This window comes from Lepidochelys olivacea, assembly GCF_965140295.1.
Source record: "Lepidochelys olivacea isolate rLepOli2 genome assembly, chromosome: 18".
Classification (NCBI taxonomy): Eukaryota; Metazoa; Chordata; order Testudines; family Cheloniidae; genus Lepidochelys; species Lepidochelys olivacea.
In genome coordinates this window covers 19,374,671-19,399,814 of record NC_140428.1, presented here as the reverse complement: position 1 = coordinate 19,399,814, position 25,144 = coordinate 19,374,671, and the positions used below count along the sequence as shown (strand labels likewise).

Below are 25,144 nucleotides of genomic sequence, written 5' to 3'. Positions count from 1 at the left end.
TAATGCTGTGATTTATGCTGTGATATGCTTTGCAATAACCCAGTGTCCTTTTGCCTTTGTGTTGATTTTTTTCTCTCCTATATTTAATATATTGTGTGGGCATCTTAGTGCATGGGTATTTACCCAAAATGCCCATGGGAGATGATGCTCCAAGCTTTTCCTGCTTCTTAAGGGGAGAGATCTACCATTTTCTTGTGTGTGCCTATTTTTTATTTTGTAAATTTATTTTTCTGTGTTTGTTCTTTTGCTGCCACCTTTTGAAATAGCATTAACAAGGACCATATTTTAAAACAGAAGATAACTGGAGGAAAACATACACAATATGTGTGTGTGTCTCTCTCTCTCTCACACACAAACACCGCCCCGCCCCACTGAGTGACCAGTAGCAACTTTTTCATAGTATATTTTGAACTTCTCACATTTAGAAACAAAGAGGAAAAGTTGCAGCATGTGTTCCTGGTTTTTCATTTAAAGATGCACTAAACCAGTAGCCAGACCCTTCTTGTTCAGGGTGAAGATACTTTGATCCAGTTTTATGAAAACAATACTCATTTCATGAGAATATATAATCAGTAGAAAATAGGGAGGATTTAGTTTGTTTGTTTAGTATTTAACCAAGTGAATAAGGCAGATTAAGGGGGGGAGGGGATCAGACCCATAAACAAGGTGATATATAATATTTTTTTTCGTTCTCCTTTTAAATAAATACCGATCAGCTTTATGTTCGGAGACAATAGGAGCCGTTGGCTTAAATTTGCAGTTTACTGTATTTATGGCTGTAATATCAAGGTGCTGCCGTCGTAATTTCATGCCCCAATGAGAAGAGCAAGGTCGAAGCAAATGCTTCCATCGGCATCTGCTAACACACTAACTCATAAACAAGGCCCGGCTGGATCAGGTGGCATGGAATAATACAGGCTAATGAAATACAGCACAGCTTTCCATTACTGTTAGTTTTTACAGTGTCGTCATTACGTGTAATTTATGTTTAAAAAATTCAATTTTATACAAGGCTCTGGGAAATAGGGGTCTACAGGTCACCCAGCGACTTTTAACGGCTCTGAGAGTCCTTATTGCACTCCACTGTTCCAACAAAATGTTAATAATAAATAAAAATTTTCCTCCTGTTTTACTTTTTCTTCTTTCCCTGGCTGAGTCTCTCCGTCTGCCTTTTTAATTTTGAGCACTTTACAGAGAGTTTGAGGGTTTTAGGCATTTGAGGGTGTCTCCCCCACCACTCTGATATTTGGGGAGGCAGCAACTGCCTGCTTATTCTCCCTCTGTCCATATATCAGTCACTCAGGGTCCTGTAAATGGAGTAAACATGGCTGAGGAGAGGGAGATACTTAACAACCTCTCTCCCAAACCCTCACCCTCTGACATTGCCCTCCTCTCCTCCATTACACTTTATTTTATTATAGACTCCAAAAGCCCAGGAAGAGAAACTGCTGCCAGGGTTTTTTTTTAATGTCCAGGGAAAATAGTATGCCATTTTTAACCCTTTCCTTCCTAGGTGCTTAGCTGAATATTTAGCCTTGTGCTGTCAATCAGGGTTTCTCTTAAGTTAGGGCAAGATAACTGAGAGGAAGGCACTGTTGTCAAGTCCGAATGCTGCTTAGAGGGACCTCTGGCACATTAAACAGTTGTACAGAAATAAATAAATAAATAGTTCTCAGTTGTGTAATTAACAGTGCCGTAGATTATTAAAGTGGAAATAATTCAAAGCATTCTAAATTAGTTTGAAAATTGCTTTACTTTTTTCCTTTCTCTGTTTGACAGTTAAACTAGACTGGTCATTTTCATGTTGACATTCAGGTTCACATGTGCTTGTACAATACTGGAGTTACAAGTGCATCTGGAAAGTGTTCAGATCCAAATAAATGACTTCATTTAAATGAAGAAAAAAAATCACAGAGATGTTTCTATTGACTTTGAGTTTTGGTAAAACCTTAAGCTGAAATTGACCTGATGTTGGCCCTTTATCAAGGACATATGGAAGGAGAAGGATCAAGGGATTGTACCTTTGACCCCAGTGATATGTATGAAACTCTGTGAACTTTTTCAAAGGACTGGGTGTTGGAGGAAAAACAGTACTGGCATCTGGATTAAAAGGACCCAGGTAGCAGTGCATGGAACTTACTCTGAACAGGTAGAATCATTAATGTGGATCAGATTCCAGGATGCTTCTATGGTGATTCTTTTAAACTGTGACCATGTTCTTATGAGAACAGGTGACTCAGTGGCTTTCAGGAACAGGACTGTAATGTCATTTCAGGATACCTGCTGATAGGTCTTCCTTTCAGTTATGTGATTTGATATAGGCATCATGCAGGCAGGTGATTCATGGCAATTAAACAAAGTCAGCCAGTTTTATTTTGTTTGCTTTTCAACAGAAACAGGGAGGGGAGGGGAAAAAACCTGCTTGTTTGTCTCTGTAGAAGTGTAGGTGTGGCAACAGCCCCTGGGGCCAGTCTATCAGACAAAGTGATAGTAAAGTCAGCTTTTGAAACCGACAAAAGAATTTTACTCAACATTTTTTTCTGCTGGGGCAGGGATAAAGTTTCTTATCCTTTCCTAGCGTGACGTTTTCTCCTCAAAACCAATTCTACCTTCAGAGAACTAGTGAAAATCCTGTTGCTTGAGTCACTGAACTGGGTGAAGCTCTGGCGAGTATTATTGTAGGGAACAATACCCACACAGGATGGGGAATGAACAAAGTGCCCTAACAGGAGCGTATGTTGGAGATAAAAGGGTTTTAATAGCTCATTTTGTCCATCTCCCAGCTAATGCAGGATTTTTCCCTACCCTATGTTATCCTCGTGTTTTATCCAGGAAGTGCTGGCCTTGTAGTTAAGGCACAGGGCTGGGACATAGCAGATTGGGGGCAGTTCCCAGCTCTCCCACAGACTAACTGCGGGCTTTTCTTCATGTACAGGGCTACAGCGGCACAACTGCTGTAGTGCTTTAGTGAAGACGCTACTGTGCTGATGGGAGAGCTTTTCCCGTCAGCGTAGTTAATCCACCTCCCCGAGAGGCAGTAGCTCTGTTGGTGGGAGAAGTTTTCTGGTCGACATAGCACTGACTACACTAGGGGGAGGGGGTATGGATTAGGTTGCTATAACTGCTTTGTTCAGGGGTATGGATTTTTCACACCCCAGTGTGACATAGTTATACCGATATAGGTCTGTAGAATAGACCTAGCTTGTGTGATCTTGGATAAGTCACTTTAATCTCTCTGTGCATCACTTTCCCAACTGTAAAATGGGGGGACAGCAATACTTCCCTCCCTCACAGAGGTGTTGCAAGAATAAAAGTTTTATTTTGTGTGAAGTCCTCAGGTACTACGATAATGGATTTTATAAAAGAGTCTAGGTAGAGAGTTTTCAGAGTAGCAGCCGTGTTAGTCTGTATCCGCAAAAAGAAAAGAAGGACTTGTGGCACCTTAGAGACTAACAAATTTATTTGAGCATAAGCTTTCGTGAGCTACAGCTGAAGTGAGCTGTAGCTCACAAAAGCTTACGCTCAAATAAATTTGTTAGTCTCTAAGGTGCCACAAGTACTCCTTTTCTTTTTGTAGATAGATAGTATAATTTTAAAAGTCCCAAGCAATGGAGCTTCCAACACGATATCCCAGGCGCAAAGGGGACTTTTACCTCCCTGCTTCATTCTCTAATTTGTTTTGATTCTGTGTTTAACTACAATTTACAGAGGCTGGGTGGTTTTCCTGAAAATCGGAAATGGCAACAATAGTGAAGTTCCTGAGAGAAAGGCAACAAGAACATCTGAATGCAAAACACTGTTGAGTGTCAGATAATGCAAATCAACACCCTCAGACCTAAAAAGAAAATTTTATGACTTTATGAAAATTATGACTAATTCTTACAAAAGCTGTGGCTCTAAGGAGGTATGAGATAGATGGACCAGAGATGGGAGGTGGGGGAGGTTTGCATTCTGTAGGGCTGTGAAGACAGTTTCCTTACATCCTTCTCAGTTCAGTCCTTTCTCAGTACCCTCTGTGGTTAGATTATTCCTTGCAGATAGCAATCAACTGGAAGGAAGTGTGTGTCTAATTTGCATGAGATTATTTAAAACAAAAAAAAAAGGCCTGCATTAGTCAGGGTGATGGTAAACAACGCAAAGAGATGCCTTTTATAATATAGCCGTGGCTCAGCTTTCAAAGCCAAATATAATTCACTTACAATTGGCAGTTTCCTTTATTGTTCCTTTTAACCTTTTGGATTCTGCATGGTCTTGATCTTGCTGCAACTCCAGAAGATCTAAAATGTTTGCCTTTCAAACTGGGGGGAGGCGAGGGTTGGGAGGGGGGAATCTTCTATTATACTGATATGATTCTATTGACACAGTTGTCCCCAAAGACAATCTTATTAAGCACAAGACTTTAGATTTTGTGGCACTGTTGTGTGCCCAAGAGAGACTGTGTTATATTTGGGTTGCTAAATTCATACTAGATAAGAGAAATGAACAAGACTGTGAATGCTTTTTAGATGCTGCTGTGATGAAGGACTATAAATTCTTAGTGGAAGTTGTGGTGGGAGGCGAATGGTGGAAGCTGATGAGGTTTGTTGTCCATGAACCAGCACCAACCCAAGAGCAGCCAAGTAGTGGAAATATTCTTCTGCCATGATACATGGTGAATATAGTGACCTGGTGTCACTTACACCAGCACTTTCTCTTCTCTAAGTAGCTGATAGGCTCTATTGAAGTATTGTCTCTGGGTAGTACCAAGACCCTTGGCTTCATTTTGGCTTAGGCAAGCCAGAAGAGACATAGGTGGAGTGAGGTCAAGTTACTTGAATTTGTTTAATAAAGAGCAGACCAGCCATCATGGTAAGTCAAGACAGGACACGGGGGCTAGATGGTCCAGTGTTCTGATCTGGTACAGAAATTCCCATGTCCTTATATTAATGATATAATTTTTTGCATTCCCGAGCCTGGAAAACAAAGTTAGACATACCTGAGTTTGGAAAAATTGCTACTGGGGTATGTGAGGCAAATTTCAGTCCAAAGTGAACTTTGATGGCTAAATTATATACTCCTGAGAAAAGACTTTTTCAAATATATTGTACATTTTTGTTAGCGTTTGTGAAAAGTGCCAGATTGACAGTGTTCAGTCTCTGCTTGTTATAATCTTGTCCTCTGCTTATTAACAGGGGGACCAATTTGGTAGTGTTTTCTGAGATGCAGAGATTTGTTGTCGACTAGTAATGTGAATGAGGCTACTTCATGGAGGCCACAGAATAGCCATTGGTTGGTAGCAACTTTCACTCACTCCTAACTTGTGCTGGATTCAAACCAGCAACCTAGATATGAAAGGCTCCATATCTCATTACCATTCACATGAGTTTTTCCTTCCCTGTTAAAACAGGATTTTGTAATGGAAATAGTGACACTATCGTGTCATTAGTGGGCATGACCAGAATAATGCAAGAAATTTTATCTGTAAAACTTTTTTTTTTCCCAAACAGGCTGAGAATTGAGGGGGCGGGAAACAATGAGCATTATTTCCTGTTCTTTTCATAGCTCAAAGATCTCAAGGACAAAGTATCCTCCATAACTAATTGTATGTTCTTCAATGTTAAATGTTATCACATCTGCTACCTTTGCATGGAAATAGAACAAAATGCCCCTTTTTAGAGAGAGCCACATTTGCAGCCAGCAGCTAATATTGGCTTGTGTGTCTGGCTCCAGCTTTATAAAATTCCACAGTTGCTGGTGATCTACAATGCTGGCATCTGCTTATGCTCTCTCTTCTATTGGATAATTATGAACTGGTTAAAGCAGTTCCTTTCTTATTAGGACTTTGCTTTCTAACATGGTTTAGATACCATAAATATTGCTACTGGGACTTTAAAATAGAAGCCTGAGTTGATGTAGACCATCTCTCTTTGTTTTTCATGTGTCTCTTTCTGAGTCTCTGCCCTGATGAGGCATGCATCCAACACAGGTAGAGAGAGAGAGAGTGTGTGTGTGTTGCCTAAGCACAAGACTGGGAGCCAGGAACTTCAGATTTATAATCCTGTTTCTGACACTGACAACTCTGTGACCTTGGACAAGTCACTTAACCTTTCTGTGCATCGGTTTTCCCATTGTAAAATTGGCATGATAATAAGTAACGTAACTCATAGGAGTGTTATGAAGATCAGCTAATAAATATAAAACCCTCTGAAGATCAGAAGTGTTGTCAGTGCTATGCATTAATAAGTAGCTGTCCAAAGGTCGCCTCAAACACCTACTTCTTGCAGTGTTGTTTGTGTTATGGATTAGTCTGTTCTGTGTGGATGCAGAACATGCGGTCAGATTTCAGATCCTAGGTTAACTTCTCCAAGCAGGAGTAATGCTCTCAGAATCCTGTATGTGTCCTATATTACTCCTCACCATGATGTTAAGTGCTCTAGGGGGAAAGTTCCAAGCATTCTATCTGCCAATAGTACCAAGAATAACCATGTGGCAGTACTCTGCTAATCTCATGCTTGAGAGAAAGTGCTCCCTCTGATTTCTCCCCCCACTCTCAGCTTCATGCCATCTTCCTTGCCGTCCTGTCTGCTTGGAACTGCTTTCTGAGAGCCAAGTTGCCCCTCTCTTCTCCTCCAGATCCCAGCCCCCTTGAAATTTGTTTCTTTTGCAAGCCCGGCTACTCTGATCATCTCACTCCCAGTATTTCAACACTTTCTTGCATAAGCACTGCTATCCCATGTGGTGGTGGGGGTGCCTGAGCTAGATTGTAAGCTCCTCAGGGCAGGAACCTGGCCTTTTTCCTGATTCTGTGTGCAGTGTATGGCATTCCACAGACAGTACACACTCTCCCAGGCCCCACATCACAGTCTCCACCCTAGCACCACATTCTTTTGCTAGAGCACATTTTCTCCTGTTGAAAAAGCCATCCAGCTGTGCTTGCTTCCTTCACAGATGCTGGTCATCATGAATCTTTCAGCTGCTGTTCTCTTTCCCCTCGTAGGGCAAATTCTCTCCATATGTTGTGGCCACTTACAGATGGGCACCTTCACATTTTCCAGTGACAGGAAAGACTGCACCACAATGTACCATGTGTGCAGCTTGGCTACAGCGATGTGCGAAATAAAAACCAGGCTGGCCTCGGGCAATATAATCAGACAGTAGTAGGCTGGGACAGTGCTAGTCTGAAAGTTTGAGCTTGGCCTTGTTTTGATCTGTTTTGTTAGTTTTATTTCCTCCTTTCATTCTGTGTCCCATTCATACTAATCACAGTCAGTCCTGATTTTTTCTTTTTATTTCTACATTTGTCATAAAATAAAGCAAATTATTCCCGTCTTTGGAAACGATCTAGACTAATTAGTCGTCTAACCCAATAATTAGTTTTTTGTTTCCCTGTCTGTTTTCATGCATTATTGTTGGTTTTTTCCCCTCTTTTTTTTTTTTTTTACACCATTACAGATTAAAATGAGCCACATTTGCAGTTGATGGTATCTTTTTTCGGGGGAAGAATGGAGAATTGCAATAGAAAACTACTTCCAAAGCAGCAATAAACTCAAGGATAAATTAAGGAAATTGAATGAGCCACATTTGGAAGCAGCGTTGAGGCTAATATTCTGTCGCTTGAGGTTAAATTGCAACTGAGAGAAGAGAGGGAGTGATTTTAGTGAATCCAAAATCGGGGAGGCGATGCTGCTCGAATCACTACCAGAATCCTTCTGCAGCTTGAAAGAGTTCTGCCAGGCTTGCAGATTTAATTACAGGCGCATCAAGTGAGTAAAGATGCTAAACTGATCTCGTTTCCTCTTCTCCCCCAGGACTGACGGATGAAGAAATTGACCTGGCTTTCCAGCAGTCGGGCACTACCACAGATGAGCCACAGTCTCTGGGTCCTTCCACACAGCTGGTGCCAACGCAGCCCCTTCACCTCTTGCCGTACAGTAAGTAGCCTCTTGAAAGCACCTGGTCCTATCATTTTATGCAATGATTTTGCTATCCTATTCCCTATCTGCTTCCTTAACTCTGTGCTCCTTTAACGATACTAGCTTGCAATGCTGAATCCCAGGAAACAGTGGAATCTGCGGTGGTTGTTTCTAGCAAATAGCCCACTTGTCAGAATCAGACCCCTGATCTTACTTTAAATACACTTTTTAATTGTTGATGCAAGTGACATAAATACACAGCAGACACAATCACAAGGTGTCACACAAGGCAGCTGAGGTACAAGCTATATTAGTCCACAGACTAATGTGGTAAATGATAGTCTGTTGTCGCTTATGCTTAGGTATCATGGTGTAGAGAGATCTGGTTTCTGTTTCCAACTCTGCCACTGACTCACTGTATAGATCTGGACAAATCCCTTAACCTTTGTAGGCCTCATTTCCCCCCCCACCCCAAAAAAAAAATAATTGGGCGCTAGTACTTCCCTACCTCATAGGAGATTTATGAGATTTAATTATTTAATATTTGAATAGTAGAATGAGGTCCTTGGATAGAAGGTGCTATAAAAGTCAAAAGTTATTTATTTTACAATGGAACCTGTACAAGAGTTCACCTTTACTAGGCAAACTCCTGCTTTTAGGAATCCATCACAAACTATCCACAAAGGTACTGAGTATAATTCTGCTCCATATTAATTGGAAGACTTACCTCCCATAAATGACTGATTTTTATAATTGATCCCTTGAGTAGTTGCTTAAGACAGGTGAATAAAGAATTTCAGCAAACTAGAATGTAAGTTCTTCAGGGCATGGACTATGTCTTCCTAGCGTGTATGCAAAATCTAAAACAGGTCCCCACCTGTGATTGGGGCTCTGGGTGCTATGGCATTACAAATAATTATAAATAATAATGGTGCTTATTTATCTTCAAAAACACCTAGTGTTATCCAATCACACCCCCATTCTTAAAGAAGGACTGCAAAATTTTTGGGTGTACTGTGTATATATATGTATATATGGCTGTTATATTAAAATACACACACACACACACACACACCGTTTTAAAAGTCCCAGTGGAATCTGTGTAGACTTAAGATTTACGTATACTTTTTGCTAGGTTTGTTTTAAAATGCAAATGTACCTAAGCTCCATACAATAAAAACCAAAATGTGCACACCATTAAAAATCCATCAAGAGGAACTATTCAGCTCATATTTGTGGCTGGCAGTTTGAAAAGCATTTCTTCCTTCACTTACCTGCCAAGTACCAAGGACTGAGCTTGTTATTGTTCCTACCAGTCAGTAGCTCCTAAAACAGTGTTATTGCAATGATGTTGATGCTCTCTGGTGTTGCAGGTAATGCACCCGTCTACCCATGTCCTTTCTGTGGTCCAGCAGATAGGGCCCATAACTGGGAGTCAGGTGACTTGTCTGCTTGCCTAGCTCTGTCACTGGTTTAGGTGTGTAACCTTGGGCAAGTCACTTAACCTCTGTGCTTCAGGAACCCTTTCTGTGAAACAGGGTTAATGTTACTTACCCTCCTTTGTAAAGTGGTTTCAGATCTTAGGATGAAATGCGCCATGTAAGTGCTAAGTGGTCGTGTTATTGCCGAAGGAGGCATAAAGTATTTCTATTGTTTGCACAGAACTTGGCTCTTTATTTAGGCCTCATGCTAGGTACAACATTGTTTAAACACAGTGGCGGAATTCGAGCATGGTTCCACAACCCATGTGCTGACTTGCACTGGGCGGGAGTGGTTAGTTTATGGCACAATGTGGCTATCACTAGAGATGGTCCAAAATGACCTCCCTCATTCTGACATATCTTGAACTTTTGTGTGGCGAGAGGAAGGTTTGGAATGAGAGCTTTGCTGTCTGTAATGGGTTGCACAAGAATCCAAATTTCAGTGCCTCCAGACATTTGGGAAGGGGGATTGAAATATGAATTTTGTGTCTCGATCTAATCTCTAGCTATCATGGTCACAGAAAATAACCCCCAAACCAGACCCTCTCTATCTTGGTCAGGGAAACTGTACTTAGCCCCATATTAGTGACAGCTGTGTCCAAGTGCAGTTTTAACTAGCTCATTTCAGGATCCAGTACAGGCAGGGTCTGTGCTCTGTTTATGTCATAGATTCCCATTAAAATTACCAAAGCAGTGAGGAGGCACATAGGGTAAACTGGAAAACAATGCCAGTGTTGCCAGCCCGCACAACTTTATCACAAGCTTTGAACGATATGGTATTCCTCTAGAGCCCCGGCTCTCGGAGTTCTACGAATAGGTGAGAATCTCTGCTTTTTAAAAAAATGTATGTTTGTAGTTTTCCTGATTGCAGAGACAAGCTTGAAAACATGGCCCCTAAAGGCTCAAAAATTAGAAGGCAAATGAGAAGAACTCAAAAGTTGGGGTTTTTTTTTTTTTTTAAATCTCATAGTTTTAAGCCAGTCTTGTGATTTTTTTTTTTTTTTTTTATGACCCGACTTTTGCTTTTTGATTTCGTGGGGTTGGCAACTGTGCGGGGTCTTCTACATGTGAACCAAACACTACGTTCTCTAGCAATCCTAAAGCACATGGAATAGCACAAATGGGGCCATCTTAGGCAGTGTCCTACCCCTCTGTCCTTCCCCCCCCATTGCTTCTTTGAAGACCCTTGTATTTGCACTGAGCCTCAAAGTATGATTATAAAAAGAATAATAGTGAAATTAAAAAGATGCATGCCTAACCTCACCCTTTGGTTGCATTGCTTTTGCCATTCCTCTTGCCCCTCCCTTGCTGGATGTTGTCTAGTTAGATATAGGCCTTTCTCCATATCTGCCTATACAGCGCTTTTCACACTGTTGGAAATGCACAAGTAATAATCTATGAATCGCCTTATGGCTGGCGGGTTACACTCTGCTGCAGGACAGTGTGTCCCTGCAGACTTGGCCCGATGATCTTTTGAGGTAGCTCATTTGCTACAGGCAGCTTTATCTATTGGACAGTGATAGCTTGATGGATATTTCTTCAAAGGCCCAAATCTGTCTCAGGTCAGTTGTTTCCATGATAGTTTACCAAGCCGCTTAATCTTTGGTAGATTCATCAGGTGCTGCACTGTATAGGAAATAACCCATTTCTATTCTTTATCTACTCTGTGTTCTTGTATGACCCTCACCACCATAGTATCTGAGCGCCTCTGTAGGTAGTGCTCAAAAGTACTCAAGAGACAAAGGCCAGTCAGAGAGCTGAACTTAAATCCTGTGAGCCTCACCAGATTCCATTGTACTTGGGCTCCTGTGCTCTTGGTAATGCCGTCTGTTCTGAAGGAGATGATGCAGGAAACAAATTATATGATTTAAATACCTCCTGCTGCACAGATTGTGCTGGGAGTGGAGGCAGTAGAGTAAATTCTGATCTTTCATTGGCAATAGCTATTAGCCATATAAGTACTTTAAAAAAAAAAAGCCTTGTAAGTTTTTAAAAATAGCATAGATTTTGCCAGAGGTAGAAGCTATCCCTGGTTTGGCTTTAGAGCAGCAACAGTAACTTTTGGGGGCAGAGGGAATTAAATTCCTCAAGTTTCCAGTCATTGTCTTTGAGCTTGGTGCCTCCTATACCATTTCACCCCTTCTCCATGGGGGTAATTCCATCTCTCCTTTCCTGTATTTTTGCCAAGAGGTGTCAAAACTGCTTAAAAAAAAAAAAAGCTTGATTTTGATTAATATAGAGAAACAAGACTTTGCCTGACTGATAATAAAACTGATAAATGACATTTGAATTACTTGTAGCGGTAATTTATTACATAAAATATCTTTTATTTGACATGCGATTAGTTGCTGGAAGCATCACTCAATCTGACTAGTTTAAACATGCTCTGAAATGAACCCCCAGTTAAAAAAAAAAAAAAAAAAGGCTGTCTGCTCCTGGTGTTATGAAATACACTTATCCGGGAGTGAGGACAAAAATCTGACTTTAAATATTTAAATGATTAATTGGGTTTAGATATTTTTTACCTTTCTAGTCCCCTTAATTACAAGCAAACTCGGGGGAGTTTCTGAAATAGGTGTGCAAAGCTGTTTGCTTATCACCCAGACATTGTCTGCGTCCCTCTCCATGACTCCATTCATGCAGATTTTATACACAGTTCCTGTGTGACCTTGGGCAAATATTTATCAAGCTATCACCGTCCAATAGATGAAGCTGCCTGTAGCAAATGAGCTACCATAAAAGATCACTTAAACTTTCCGAGCCTCAGTTTCCCCATCTGTAAAAGGGTGCAACATCCTTTCCATGCCTCACAGGGGCTTGTGAAGATTCCTTAACATTGGTGAAGGACTGAGACCTTCTGATAGAACACTTAATGGAAGTGGCAAGTGTTATTTTTCTTCCTTCCCCATGATTAGTTCGGAATAGAAGCTAGAGCAGCACAACTGTGTGTCTTGGTATAGTGCAATATGGGCATATGGAAACCTTGAGTGGTGAGGGACAGATGGAAGTCTAGTATCTCCAGTGACGAACGAGGGAAGCACTGCTCAGTTTCTGACTGAATAGTAGGGTTTGAAGTACTTAGTTCTTTTCACCTCCTTCACATTAACTCATTGACCCTCACAGCATAAGTCTTACTATTCCCATTTTACAGATGGGGAAACTGAGGCACAGAGGTTAAGTCAAGGCAGTTGGCAAGTGCCCAAGAACATAGAAGGAAGTCAGTGTAGGAGAGCTCATGAGTTCCAAGTCTCAATCCTGGGCTTAGATAACAATTGGTAGAGAGAGAGCCTGAGAGGGGATCTTAAGCACAATTCTGATTCCGTGTGGCCTTCCCCTCTTTGTAATATCACATGGTTGATGCAGAGTCCTCCCTGTGTCCCTTTCCAGTTTAGTTTCTTTCTTTCTCTCTCTCTGTCTCTCTCTTTTTTTTTTTTTTTTTTTGCCACAAGACAGAATTGTTTCACACATCTCTAAAACGAGTAAAATGGCATTTCAGCTTCTTGTCTTTATAGACTCTCTGAACTTTAGGAAAGATCATTCTGGTCCCTTTTCATTAATAATGAAAACCAGGGGGCAATAAAATGTTCTTAGCACGAGCATTATAGGAACAGAGGGAGAGATGAGAGAGGTGAAAGGGCAAAGCTGACAGGAACTTACAGGTGTCTCTTAATTCCACCGGAGGTCAGAGCAGCTGGGGGGGTAGGTGGGGACAACTAGGGGAGTCCATGCACATGGCACATTTGGGACCCATAGCACCTCTGGGATTAATTAATCCTTTATGGTTGGGAGTTCACCCTCGATTGAGTTATTTTGTCATGGAATGATGTTTTTAGTCTGGGGTTCAGCACAGAGAACTGGAAATCCAAGCAGATCCAGGGTTCTAATCCCAATTGAGCCACTGACCCCCAAGTGTGACACTAGATTTCCTTTTGTTTGACTCCAGCCTTAGCTGTGATGAGATGAGATGAGATTTGGGCTGAGAAATGAGATTAGAAAAATTGTGTTATTAAGAACTGGGTGTTGCATCTTGAGCAGAGTTCTAGAGTTCCCCACTCATTTAGTTCTCCAGACTACTGTTGTTCATCCATTCTACCAGTTCAAGTGGCACAGGCTTTCTTCTGATTCACTCAGATTTCCACTTGGTGGGTATGCTGGGAACCATGTCCTCAAAGGTAGCAGGTTCCCATTATGCCTCCTTAATGGGTACATTTTCTATCTATAGTGCCTGGGGGGCTGGGGTTTCGGAAGAATTCCTGCAATGAGACACCTACAAGAAGGGGTAGGCAGCAGGAAATCTCCATGGGCAGTGAGTAGGGCCGTACCAAATTCACGACCATGAAAAATGCATCACAGACTGTGCAATCTGGTCTCCCCCCTGTGAAATTTGGTCCTTTGTGTGCTTTTACCCTATACAATACATATTTCACGGGGGAGACCCTCAAATTGGGGGTCCTGACCCAAAAGGGAGTTGCAGGGGGGTCACAAGGTTATTTTAGGGGTGTTGCAGTATTGCCACCCTTCCTTCTGTACTGCCTTCAGAGCTGGGCGGCTGGAGAGTGGAGCCTGTTGGCCGGCGCCCAGCCCTGAAGGCAGCGCCCCGTCAGCAGCAGTGCAGCAATAAGGGTAGCCGTGCGGCAACCCCCCTATAATAACCTTGTGACCCCCCCCCCAACTCCTTTTTGGGTCAGGACCCCTACAATTACAACACCGTGACATTTCAGATATAAATAGCTGAAATCCATGACATTTGTGATTTTTAAAATCCTATGGCCGTGAAATTCTCCAAAATGGACCATGAGTTTGGTAGGGCCCTAGCACTGAGCAAGCAAGGTAGGAGAGGCAGGTTTCCAGTTATCTCCACCCATTAAGCCTCTCTCTCTTCTGGAAGTCCAGTTGACAGTTTGGAGGGGAGACTACGTTTCCTAAACACTAGTAGGTTACGTGCAAATTTGGATCTGTCTGGTTAGAGGCTGCCTGCCAACCTTCACCTCTTTGGTGTCTGCCCACATCCTGCGACCAAACTTTAGGAAAGATCACTCTACATCCTCTTTATTATTGATGAAAACCAGGGGCAGTACAAGATTCTTAGCAAGAGTGTTATGGGAGCTGCAAGGGGAGGTGAAAGGGTGAAGCTGGTGGAAAACTACAGGTGTCTTCTGATTCTGCTTGCAGGAGAGGAGCGGACTGAATCTTTGCTTTGCTTTGTTGAATCTTTATGCTTCTGTGCAAAACTGTGTGTTAAGTATCCCACGCTCCTCTTCCCACCTTCTCTAAAAGTTGTCTTAGTGCATATTCCAGCTCTGCTACCACTGGCATGCCTTGGCCCCTGGTCTTAATTCAGCCAAGAAAGCCATGGAATCCCCATTCATGCCTGTATTCTCAGGAAGCCATCCACAAAGACTGACACAGAACACTTTTAGGTATTCCTTCTTCTTGTAAACCCACTTAGTCGTCCTTCCCCAATCCAGGAGTTTCCCTCCACTTCCAGAGAACATTGCTCCTTTCTCTATCCCACCTCCACTTCCTGAGATTTCTTCTCCTTCCCCAGTTTCAGAAACAGTGATCTATGAAAGCAGTCAGAACTTGCTCTTGTGGGCTAGACCAAGCGCAAACACTTTTTCCAGGGTCAATGCAGCAGAGATTTGAGGGTCCTCTCCAAGAAAAGAGCAGATTGCTGATGTGACTCTTAATTGCCGGCGTGATTTTGATCCCTTCCTCACTCTCTCTGGAGTTACCCTGAAGTCCTTGTTAAGCTTTAGGAAACGAGTTGACACCACCCTGCCCACCTTTGCCTGAATTAAGTGTTTGGGTGAGATGCACGCAAATCCCTGAAGGCCTTGCTGTGTGCAAGTTCTGACCATGCTTCTCTCTTGCTTTTGGCCATTAGGTCCTCCAGGCTCCAGATGGCGAGACTATGGTGCTTTGGCGATCATTATGGCAGGGATTGCCTTTGGCTTCCACCAGCTCTACAAGGTAAACGATGTTCTCCCTACTCCCCTAAGGTGCCTTGGTGCTCCGGAACAACCATGGTAATGCTGCCCATGTTCCATGCTGGCTCTTGGTTGCGATGAAATCCTTGGAGCTGCTGCTCTTACCAGTTCTCCTTTGGGTGTATGTGTGGAGCTGTATGGACAGTCTGATGTGGAAATGCAGTAAGTGGTGAGCAGGTCTCTTAGCCCTGGTCTACACTAGGGTGGGGGATCGATCTAAGTTACACAACTTCAGCTACGTGAATAATGTGGCTGAAGTTGACGTACTTAGATCAATTTATCACGGTGTCTTCACTGTGGTGAGTTGACTGCTGCTGCTCCCCCGTCGACTCCTCCTGCACCTCTCACGGCGCTGGAGTACAGGAGTCGACGGGAGAGTGCTTGGGGATTGATCGCAGCCTGCTGATCCGGCAGGTAGTGAAGACATACCCTTACACTAATAATAATCATACCTAGCGCTTATCTACTGCTTTGCATCAGCAGATCTCAAAGTGCTTTATAAATGAGGTCAGTATCATTATCCCCATTTTTTTCAAATGGGGAAACTGGCATAGGGAGATGAAGTGACTTGCCCAAGGTCACCCAGCAGGCCAGGGGCTGAACAAGGAATAGAACCCAGGTGTCCCGAGTCCAGTCCATTGCTTTAACCACTAGATCACATTGACTCTATGAACTAGAGACACATCTCTTTTGGCTGGTCAGGAGGTTGAAGGGAAGGTTTTTAACTCCAGCTCTATCAGCTTCCCAGTGGATGTGTACAGCAAGTGTGTAGACATACACACCCACCCTGCATTTTTCTGGCTGGACATATTCTCACTCTCCGTCACGAAAGACCTGTTCCCCAGTTCTGTATGGAGTAACATGATAGAGGCTGTTGGGAGAGAACCCAAAGCATTGGTTGTATAGCAAGGCATGGGGCAAAGGCCAAGTGACTCCAGCCCCAGTGGAGTGCAGCAGCCACTCACTCTGGTACATTATGTTTCACTTGCAAGTGTGTGTGTTTGGGAGGTTGGAATGAGATGGAAAGTAACAATTGGTTTATTAAAGAGTTGTTGTTTTTTTAAATTGGGCAAATTGATGTGCTTGGCAAAGCCCATCTTTAAAGCTAAATGTTCTTTTAAACACCCTTGATCCTTTTTATTTTTCCCTTTTATTAATTACCTTGGCCTGGGGAGGGTCAGTATGGGGAGTATGTCCCAGGATTGCACAAGGTAGCTCCTTAGATAGCTGTTCAGATTGTCCCCTTGCTCCTGACTCTCTATGTTGAGCAATGATGCTGACCTTCTTGGTCCATTCAGGACTGTAAAGGCTGGTGTGGGGGGTTGATAAATGCCCAGAGTGATGCTGAGGAAGGAGCTACTGGTCTTTACTGGATTAATCGTATGCCCTGATTCTCATGGGTGACTTTAATTTTCCTGATATCTGCTGGGAGAGCAATACAGCAGTGCACAGACAATCCAGGAAGTTTTTGGAAAGCGTAGGGGACAATTTCCTGCTGCAAGTGCTAGAGGAGCCAACTAGGGGGGGCGCTTTTCTTGACCTGCTGCTCACAAACCGGGTAGAATTAGTGGGGGAAGCAAAAGTGGATGGGAATCTGGGAGGCAGTGACCATGAGTTGGTTGAGTTCAGGATCCTGACGCAGGGAAGAAAGGTAAGCAGCAGGATACGGACCCTGGACTTCAGGAAAGCAGACTTGGACTCCCTCAGGGAACGGATGGCCAGGATCCCCTGGGGGACTAACATGAAGGGGAAAGGAGTCCAGAAGAGCTGGCTGTATTTCAAGGAATCCCTGTTGAGGTTACAGGGACAAACCATCCCGATGAGTCGAAAGAATAGTAAATATGGCAGGCGACCAGCTTGGCTTAATGGTGAAATCCTAGCGGATCTTAAACATAAAAAAGAAGCTTACAAGAAGTGGAAGGTTGGACATATGACCAGGGAAGAGTATAAAAATATTGCTCGGGCATGTAGGAATGATATCAGGAGGGCCAAATCGCACCTGGAGCTGCAGCTAGCAAGAGATGTCAAGAGTAACAAGAAGGGTTTCTTCAGGTATGTTGGCAACAAGAAGAAAGCCAAGGAAAGTGTGGGCCCCTTACTGAATGAGGGAGGCAACCTAGTGACAGAGGATGTGGAAAAAGCTAATGTACTCAATGCTTTTTTTGCCTCTGTCTTCACTAACAAGGTCAGCTCCCAGACTGCTGCGCTGGGCATCACAAAATGGGGAAGAGATGGCCAGCCCTCTGTGGAGATAGAAGTGGTTAGGGACTATTTAGAAAAGCTGGACGTGCACAAGTCCATGGGGCCGGACGAGTTGCATCCGAGAGTGCTGAAGGAATTGGCGGCTGTGATTGCAGAGCCATTGGCCATTATCTTTGAAAACTCGTGGCGAACGGGGGAAGTCCCGGATTACTGGAAAAAGGCTAATGTAGTGCCAATCTTTAAAAAAGGGAAGAAGGAGGATCCTGGGAACTACAGGCCAGTCAGCCTCACCTCAGTCCCTGGAAAAATCATGGAGCAGGTCCTCAAAGAATCAATCCTGAAGCACTTGCATGAGAGGAAAGTGATCAGGAACAGCCAGCATGGATTCACCAAGGGAAGGTCATGCCTGACTAATCTAATCGCCTTTTATGATGAGATTACTGGTTCTGTGGATGAAGGGAAAGCAGTGGATGTATTGTTTCTTGACTTTAGCAAAGCTTTTGACACAGTCTCCCACAGTATTCTTGTCAGCAAGTTAAGGAAGTATGGGCTGGATGAATGCACTATAAGGTGGGTAGAAAGCTGGCTAGATTGTCGGGCTCAACGGGTAGTGATCAATGGCTCCATGTCTAATTGGCAGCCGGTGTCAAGTGGAGTGCCCCAGGGGTCGGTCCTGGGGCCGGTTTTGTTCAATATCTTCATAAATGATCTGGAGGATGGTGTAGATTGCACTCTCAGCAAATTTGCGGATGATACTAAACTGGGAGGAGTGGTAGATACGCTGGAGGGGAGGGATAGGATACAGAAGGACCTAGACAAATTGGAGGATTGGGCCAAAAGAAATCTGATGAGGTTCAATAAGGATAAGTGCAGGGTCCTGCACTTAGGACGGAAGAACCCCATGCACCGCTACAGACTAGGGACCGAATGGCTAGGCAGCAGTTCTGCGGAAAAGGACCTAGGGGTGACAGTGGACGAGAAGCTGGATATGAGTCAGCAGTGTGCCCTTGTTGCCAAGAAGGCCAATGGCATTTTGGGATGTATAAGTAGGGGCATAGCGAGCAGATCGAGGGACGTGATCGTTCCCCTCTATTCGACATTGGTGAGGCCTCATCTAGAGTACTGTGTCCAGTTTTGGGCCCCACACTACAAGAAGGATGTGGATAAATTGGAGAGAGTCCAGCGAAGGGCAACAAAAATGATTAGGGGTCTAGAACACATGACTTATGAGGAGAGGCTGAGGGAGCTGGGATTGTTTAGTCTGCAGAAGAGAAGAATGAGGGGGGATTTGATAGCTGCTTTCAACTACCTGAAAGGGGGTTCCAAAGAGGATGGCTCTAGACTGTTCTCAATGGTAGCAGATGACAGAACGAGGAGTAATGGTCTCAAGTTGCAGTGGGGGAGGTTTAGATTGGATATTAGGAAAAACTTTTTCACTATGAGGGTGGTGAAACACTGGAATGCGTTACCTAGGGAGGTGGTAGAATCTCCTTCCTTAGAGGTTTTTAAGGTCAGGCTTGACAAAGCCCTGGCTGGGATGATTTAACTGGGAATTGGTCCTGCTTCGAGCAGGGGGTTGGACTAGATGACCTTCTGGGGTCCCTTCCAACCCTGATATTCTATGATTCTATGATTCATAACAGGCTGGCCTGGAGGGCCTTATTGCTATTGTAAAATGACAACTACCACAAAAATATCAATTTTTTTATTTAAAATTTCTTACACAGTCTCAGTGATGGTGACAATAGACTGCATCCCACTGTCATTCTCTTTGTGTACGGATCCCCTCTTCACCTCTCCATCCAGACCAGGGGTCGGCAACCTTTGGCACGCGGCCCATCAGGGTAATCCGCTGGTGGGCTGTGGGCCGAAGTTTGCCAACCCCTAATCCAGACCATACAATACACCTTGGTTATCGAGCAGAGGCCCCTGTTCCCTTATGGGAGCCGAAGATGCCTTGGGTCAGCTCCCCAAGTGCAACTGGTGCATAAATTCCTTTGGCAGACGATGTGATTTTTGTGCTTGTGTTAGTGGTCCTTATCTCAAAAATAAAGACTCCTTGCCAAGACATTGGTATGAGTGTTCCAGGAGGTTCAGAACAGAAGCGTCTGTTCATTGCACTTTGTTTTCTATGGGAGTCATCAGAAGCAGCTTGCTTCTCAGAATGGTGGATGGAAGAAAGTAGAGTGACTGTGTATGCATATGATAGCTATCTGCAGAGACAGCTAGATCTCTATATAACCAACAGCACTTAGTTCAAGAGGAGGAGGATGCTGTCCCACACCCCTCAGGCCTGTCTCAGAACCGTATCTTTGAATATGTCTCTCTGGAAGCATGTACATCAAAAGCCAGGATACAAGGGAGCTCTTAGGCAAGCTGTTCCCTTGTAATTGAGGCTGTTGCTGTGTCCTGGCTAACCCCCTCTCTCCTTTATCCCTCTTGCCCCAATCATGCTATGTCTGAATGTGCTCTTGTTACGCTCCACACTCAGTTCAAGTGTGCTATGCCCCAGAAGGGGTCACAGTAATTAGGGATGGCTACAACGTGTTAGATCAAGTCCATCTCCTACCAGGGGAGGCTGAGTTTGATTTAGTCGCTACTGGGTATGCTGTCAGTGAGCTGCCACCACTCCTCTAGTGTCCTGACACCTCTGTATCAGCACCTCCCTTGCCCCTGCCTTCATGGCTTTCTGCCTCCATTCCTGTTACCTCAGATCCCCTCTACCTTTGCTCCATCTCCTCTGCTCTCTCATTCCCATTTCCCCAGATCTCTGCTCTTTACCGCCACTATCCTGCCTCCCAGTCTCTATACTCTCTGTCATTTCCCCTTCCCTCTACTCTTATGCCCCCCAGCCCCTCCATATCTGTGCTCCCCTCTTCTCCCTGCTCTGCATCTCCTGCCTTGTGGGTACATTTAGAGTCACATGAGAGGTGAGTGCAGTGAGATTGAAATCCTTCTGGATGGGGGTAGGGAAGGGGCTGTAGGCTGAGAATTTTCCTAAATACATCCAAGGACCCTCCCTCAGCACCTCAGGAAAAAAGAGCACAAAAGTCCTGCCATCCTGTTTTGTGATATATGTGAATGCCTTCTTCCAGGGGACCCCTCTCCTCACCATCTGTGATCATGGTAGTTTCTGGGATTGGGGTAGAGATGTCTGGCCGGCTCTGAGGTACTTGGGGCGGGTTAGAAGGAACCCCTTGCATATCCTCATCTCTTAACAACATCTCCATGCTCTGTGCAGAAGTACCTATTCCCTCTCATCATGGGAGGCAAAGAAGACAGAAAACAACTTCAGAGGATTGAGGCGAACATTTCTGAGATGAGTGGCAGCGTGACACAGACAGGTAAAGATTAATGACTCCATCAATTTGCCCCTCAAAGCCCTTCTCCCTGCATCCTCCATCCTACCTCGACCCCCCCCCCCCCTCCATCTCCACTTTATGTGGTGACTTCATTTATCTGCTCTGAGAATCTGTTCACATTTGCAAATGAAGCTGCCGTCATTTCGGTTTAATTTGAAATTGCTTGTTTACTGTCGGCGCGGCCTCAATTAATTATGTTTTTACGGAAAGGCTCCCAACCTCAGAATATTAATAAGGGGAATAAAATGACAGCCTTTCGGAGGGCTGTAAAGTTCATTTTTAATTTCTGCTTCTCTGAGGTTTTCAGGGGCTTTTTTTTTGGTGGTTTCTCCCCCCCGTTGCCTCCAAGAATCCAAAGCAAGGTCAAGAGAGTCTGTAATTACTGTGCCTCCACTGACCCCAGCCACCTTCTCTGTTATTGACTCCATAGGGCACCTGTTCATTACCCAGTGCCCTAATGATGGCCCAGATTAGCTGTTACCTGTCATGCCAATAAAGTTTTTTTTTTTTATCAACTTGTTTACTGGATGGAAACTCCAGATAAAACCACCAAAGCTGTAGGCAGTTCCCCCTCCATCCAGACACAAGTTCCTGTTCTAGGGGAAGTTTTCCACTGGGAAGATTTCTCTTGAAATCCAGGAGAGGGTGCTAAATGTGTGTCCAGCTGTTGGCAGAAGAGAGAGCGTGGCAAGTTTGTTTCTGCCATCATGGGGTGAAAGGGCAGGTGGTCTGATGGTGGGAGGGTGCTAACTGGACCTGCTGGTGGAGGAAGTGGATAAAAGAGGCTTGCCTTCTTTTCTCACTACATCCTGGGATTGATCCAGGCACCTGTCTGTTTCCAGACTAGAGATAAACCCCAAGTATCATGTGCCTGTCTGAGGCCCAAGGTAGATAAATGATACAGACATTGTATAAGTTCAGAGAGATGTACAAATCATAAACTGAGATAATTAGAAGGGAGAGGTTTTGGACGGATATACTGTGGGCTATAGACATCTATACAATGGAAAGATAAACTAGAAATACTGGAGGTTAGATGCAGTGCAGGTAGATTACCCATAGTGCAGATAATTTATATGGACTAGAGCGAGCGGGTGTCTGTAGATAAATTAGATATAGCAGGAATAGAGGCATCTTGTAGCTAGACAGCAGGAAGGGCACATGTGTATGTGTATTTCTCAGTTTAACAGAAACTCTCCTGCTTTTTCATCCCACAGTAACTCAGTTGCAGACAACTTTAGCCTCCGTCCAGGAACTGCTGATGCAGCAACAGCAGAAAATCCACGAGCTCACCCAAGAGCTGGCTGCCGCCAAGGTACACACCTCCATCTCTTCGCTAGGCCACCCTTCAGAAATTCTCTTGCCCTTTTTAGTGTACATGGCTTCCCTAACCCATAACTTTATCCTATCTGGCCAGTTTCTGTATGCAGCCTTGTCTCTCAAGGGTGTTTGTATAGAGCAATGCATGCTGACTGGGTGCTTCAGGCTAAACATATATGGCTACCGAGAGGGCTTTGTTCCATGATGTTCTTTGCATCTTTCATGTCCACAATCTCCTTAATTGCTCTCAGCTGTGCAACTAGTGTCCCTTGTAGGAGAGCTCATTGTATATCCAGTTGGAGCGATAGGGAGCGGGATTGGCCCTCCTGCTACCCCATGGACTGAAGGAGGAAAAGGGTAGAGGTAGATGTTTTGTGTGTATTTTCATCTTGTCTGTCTAAGTGTCTGTTAACCAATGTATGTATTCTATGCCCATCACCGTGGTATCTCAGTGCAAATCAGTGCAAAGTAGTCAAACACAGATCGGTTGGATTATATGACTCAGGGGAATGGGAATGGGCTGTGGACTCTTTTGCATTTAAGTCGCCGGTTGCACTCCAGGCCAGGTAATGACTGAAGGTTACCACCATCCGATAGCTGGTTGGTGGCCTGCGTGAATGATTTTGGTGGTCTTAGTACAACAGGTGGTGCCACTACCATATTTGGCACTAACTGGCAGCCTCTTTGGTACTCTCAGCGAGGAGGGCAAGGACCCTCCACAGAACAACCAAAGCACAGGAGCAGTGCAAGCTCCGAACAAGAGGGACCATCTCTCAGGCTGAGAATGGAGTGCAGTCTCCACGGCCCATGCAGTCCGTGGTGCCTGTGCTGAGACTGCCAACAAGGACACCAGTTACTGCCAATAATGGCTGGCGGTTTTGCCATGTGGATACTTGTGAGTTTGGGAATTGAGCTGAGACCCACCCAAATCAGTTCGCTTTGTGGCAGCAACAGTGCTTTTCATTGTCCTTGGCCTCCCAGCAGCCACCAGATGTCAGTCATTCCTGAATTGGGCTGGATTTGAACTGGTGACCTACAGGTGAAAGCCTTCCTCTTGTTATCAAAGCCTGGGATCAGTCAGTCCCTCCTTTGACTGTCAACAACCTCTGCAGAATGGGAGCTTTAGCCCTCTATATAGCAAGATCCCTGAAACAGTTAGGTGTTTGTAGAGCAGTCCTCCATCTACAGCAGTAACAGTCCTTCTTTCCCAGGCTCCAGTCTCTCGTAAACCCTTTGATAATGTGTAGCCGGTGGGCCACCTCTGGCTGTGCAGTGAATATACCTTACAGTAGGAATCAACTGTAAACCCAGCCATGAAAGTCAATTTATGGTCACATCTATCCACTCCAGTTTTCCTTGGGAACTGTGGCCCATCAATGGCCTGGAGCCAGTCCGGAAATTGGAAAACTGTTTTCAGGTTGTAAGTGTTAAGATTAAGACCACATGTTGAGCTCTCAGAAGGGAAAAGGGCATAGGAGTGTTGCTGGTTTAGAGAGTCTTTAAAAAGTTCTCCCTCCCTTCCCTCCTCTTCTGCGCTGAAATGGTAGCACACGCTGTTATGATATCTCAGCTTCATATGTACAAAGAAAGACTTGGGCAACACCACAAACCAAAGAGTAAAAGCTGTGTTTTCTCAGCTGTAATGTAAGTTTTTATATCTGCTTTTCAAACTCCTACTGGCATGCTGTAAAAAATTAAAAAGAGGGGTTTTAAAAGTAATTAAAAAACCTACATAAAAACTCAAGTCTTGAATTTTCTACAACTGTTTTTTAAAGAGACTAGCTAAAAAGCCCCAGATGTCAGATTTTATTTCTAAATCCTAGGCATCTGGCACCATATGTGTTTTGGAAATTTGAGTCCTGTGCAGGCCGGTGAGTGGAAATCACTCCCTTGTTAATGTGCTGATGTAGCTTTCAAAGTCTTGGAGAGCCAGAACAGTGGCTCCTGGATTCTCGCTGTCAGAGGGCTGGGAGTGTGAATCCCAAGGGAACGCATCTGTGTATATCACAGCTACTACAGACTGAGTCTCTCTCAGCTGGAATCATTGTAGGGAATGTTGGCTGTGAAGGTGCTCATGTCTGTCCAGCCCCAGCTGAAGTCTATGTAAGGAATGAGTAGGCGCATTGGCTGTGGGGGAGTTACAGTCCCAACTTCTCCCAGTAGGAATTAGCATGGGGGAGTTTGCAGCTACTCCAGTCCTGGCTTCTCCCAGGGGGGAAATGGATTGGAACACTGGCTGTGGGGGTGCTCACAATCACTCCATTCCCAATCCCTGCCAGCAGAAATCATTGTAGACAGTGCTGGCTGTGGGGGAATTCACAGTTACTCCATATGAACTAAACTCTGACAAGTCAAGTGCAAAAGTATAGTTAGGCCAAAAAAAGAATTTGAAGAGCAAAAAGATACAAAAAGAATTTTTTTAAGTACTTCAGAAGCAGGAAGTCTGCCAAAAAATTAGTGGGGCCACTGGACGATTGAGGTGCTAAAGGAGCACTCAAGAAAGAAAAGGCCATTGTGGAGAAGCTAAATGAATTCTTTGCATCGGTCTTCACTGCCGAGGATGTGAGGGAGGTTCCCACACCTGAGCCATTCTTTTTAGGTGACAGATCTGAGAAACTGTCCCAGATTGAGGTGTCAATAGAAAACGTTTTGGAACAATTTGATAAATTGAACAGTAATAAGTCTCCACGACCAAATGGTATTCACCTACAAGTTCTGAAGGAGCTCAAGTATGAAATTGCAGAACTACTAGTTGTGGTATGTAACCCATCGCTTAAATCAGCCACTGTACCGGATGACTGGCAAATAGCTAATATAACACCGATTTTTTAAAAAATGCTCCAGAGGCAATCCTGGGAATTACAGGCCAGTAAGCCTAACTTCAGTACCAGGCAAAC

General features: G+C 44.1%; 1 protein-coding gene across 1 annotated transcript in view; it reads left to right on the top strand.

Moving 5' to 3' along the window:
* The window catches only part of PEX14 (peroxisomal biogenesis factor 14), a 105,108-nt gene that overhangs the window by 72,988 nt on the left and 6,976 nt on the right, over positions 1-25,144 (top strand). Inside the window, exons 4-7 of the mRNA XM_084652061.1 lie at positions 7,788-7,910; positions 15,261-15,346; positions 20,807-20,909; positions 22,145-22,242. Of these exons, the coding sequence (XP_084508187.1) occupies positions 7,788-7,910; positions 15,261-15,346; positions 20,807-20,909; positions 22,145-22,242 (410 nt within the window). The remainder of the gene's footprint in view (positions 1-7,787; positions 7,911-15,260; positions 15,347-20,806; positions 20,910-22,144; positions 22,243-25,144) is intronic.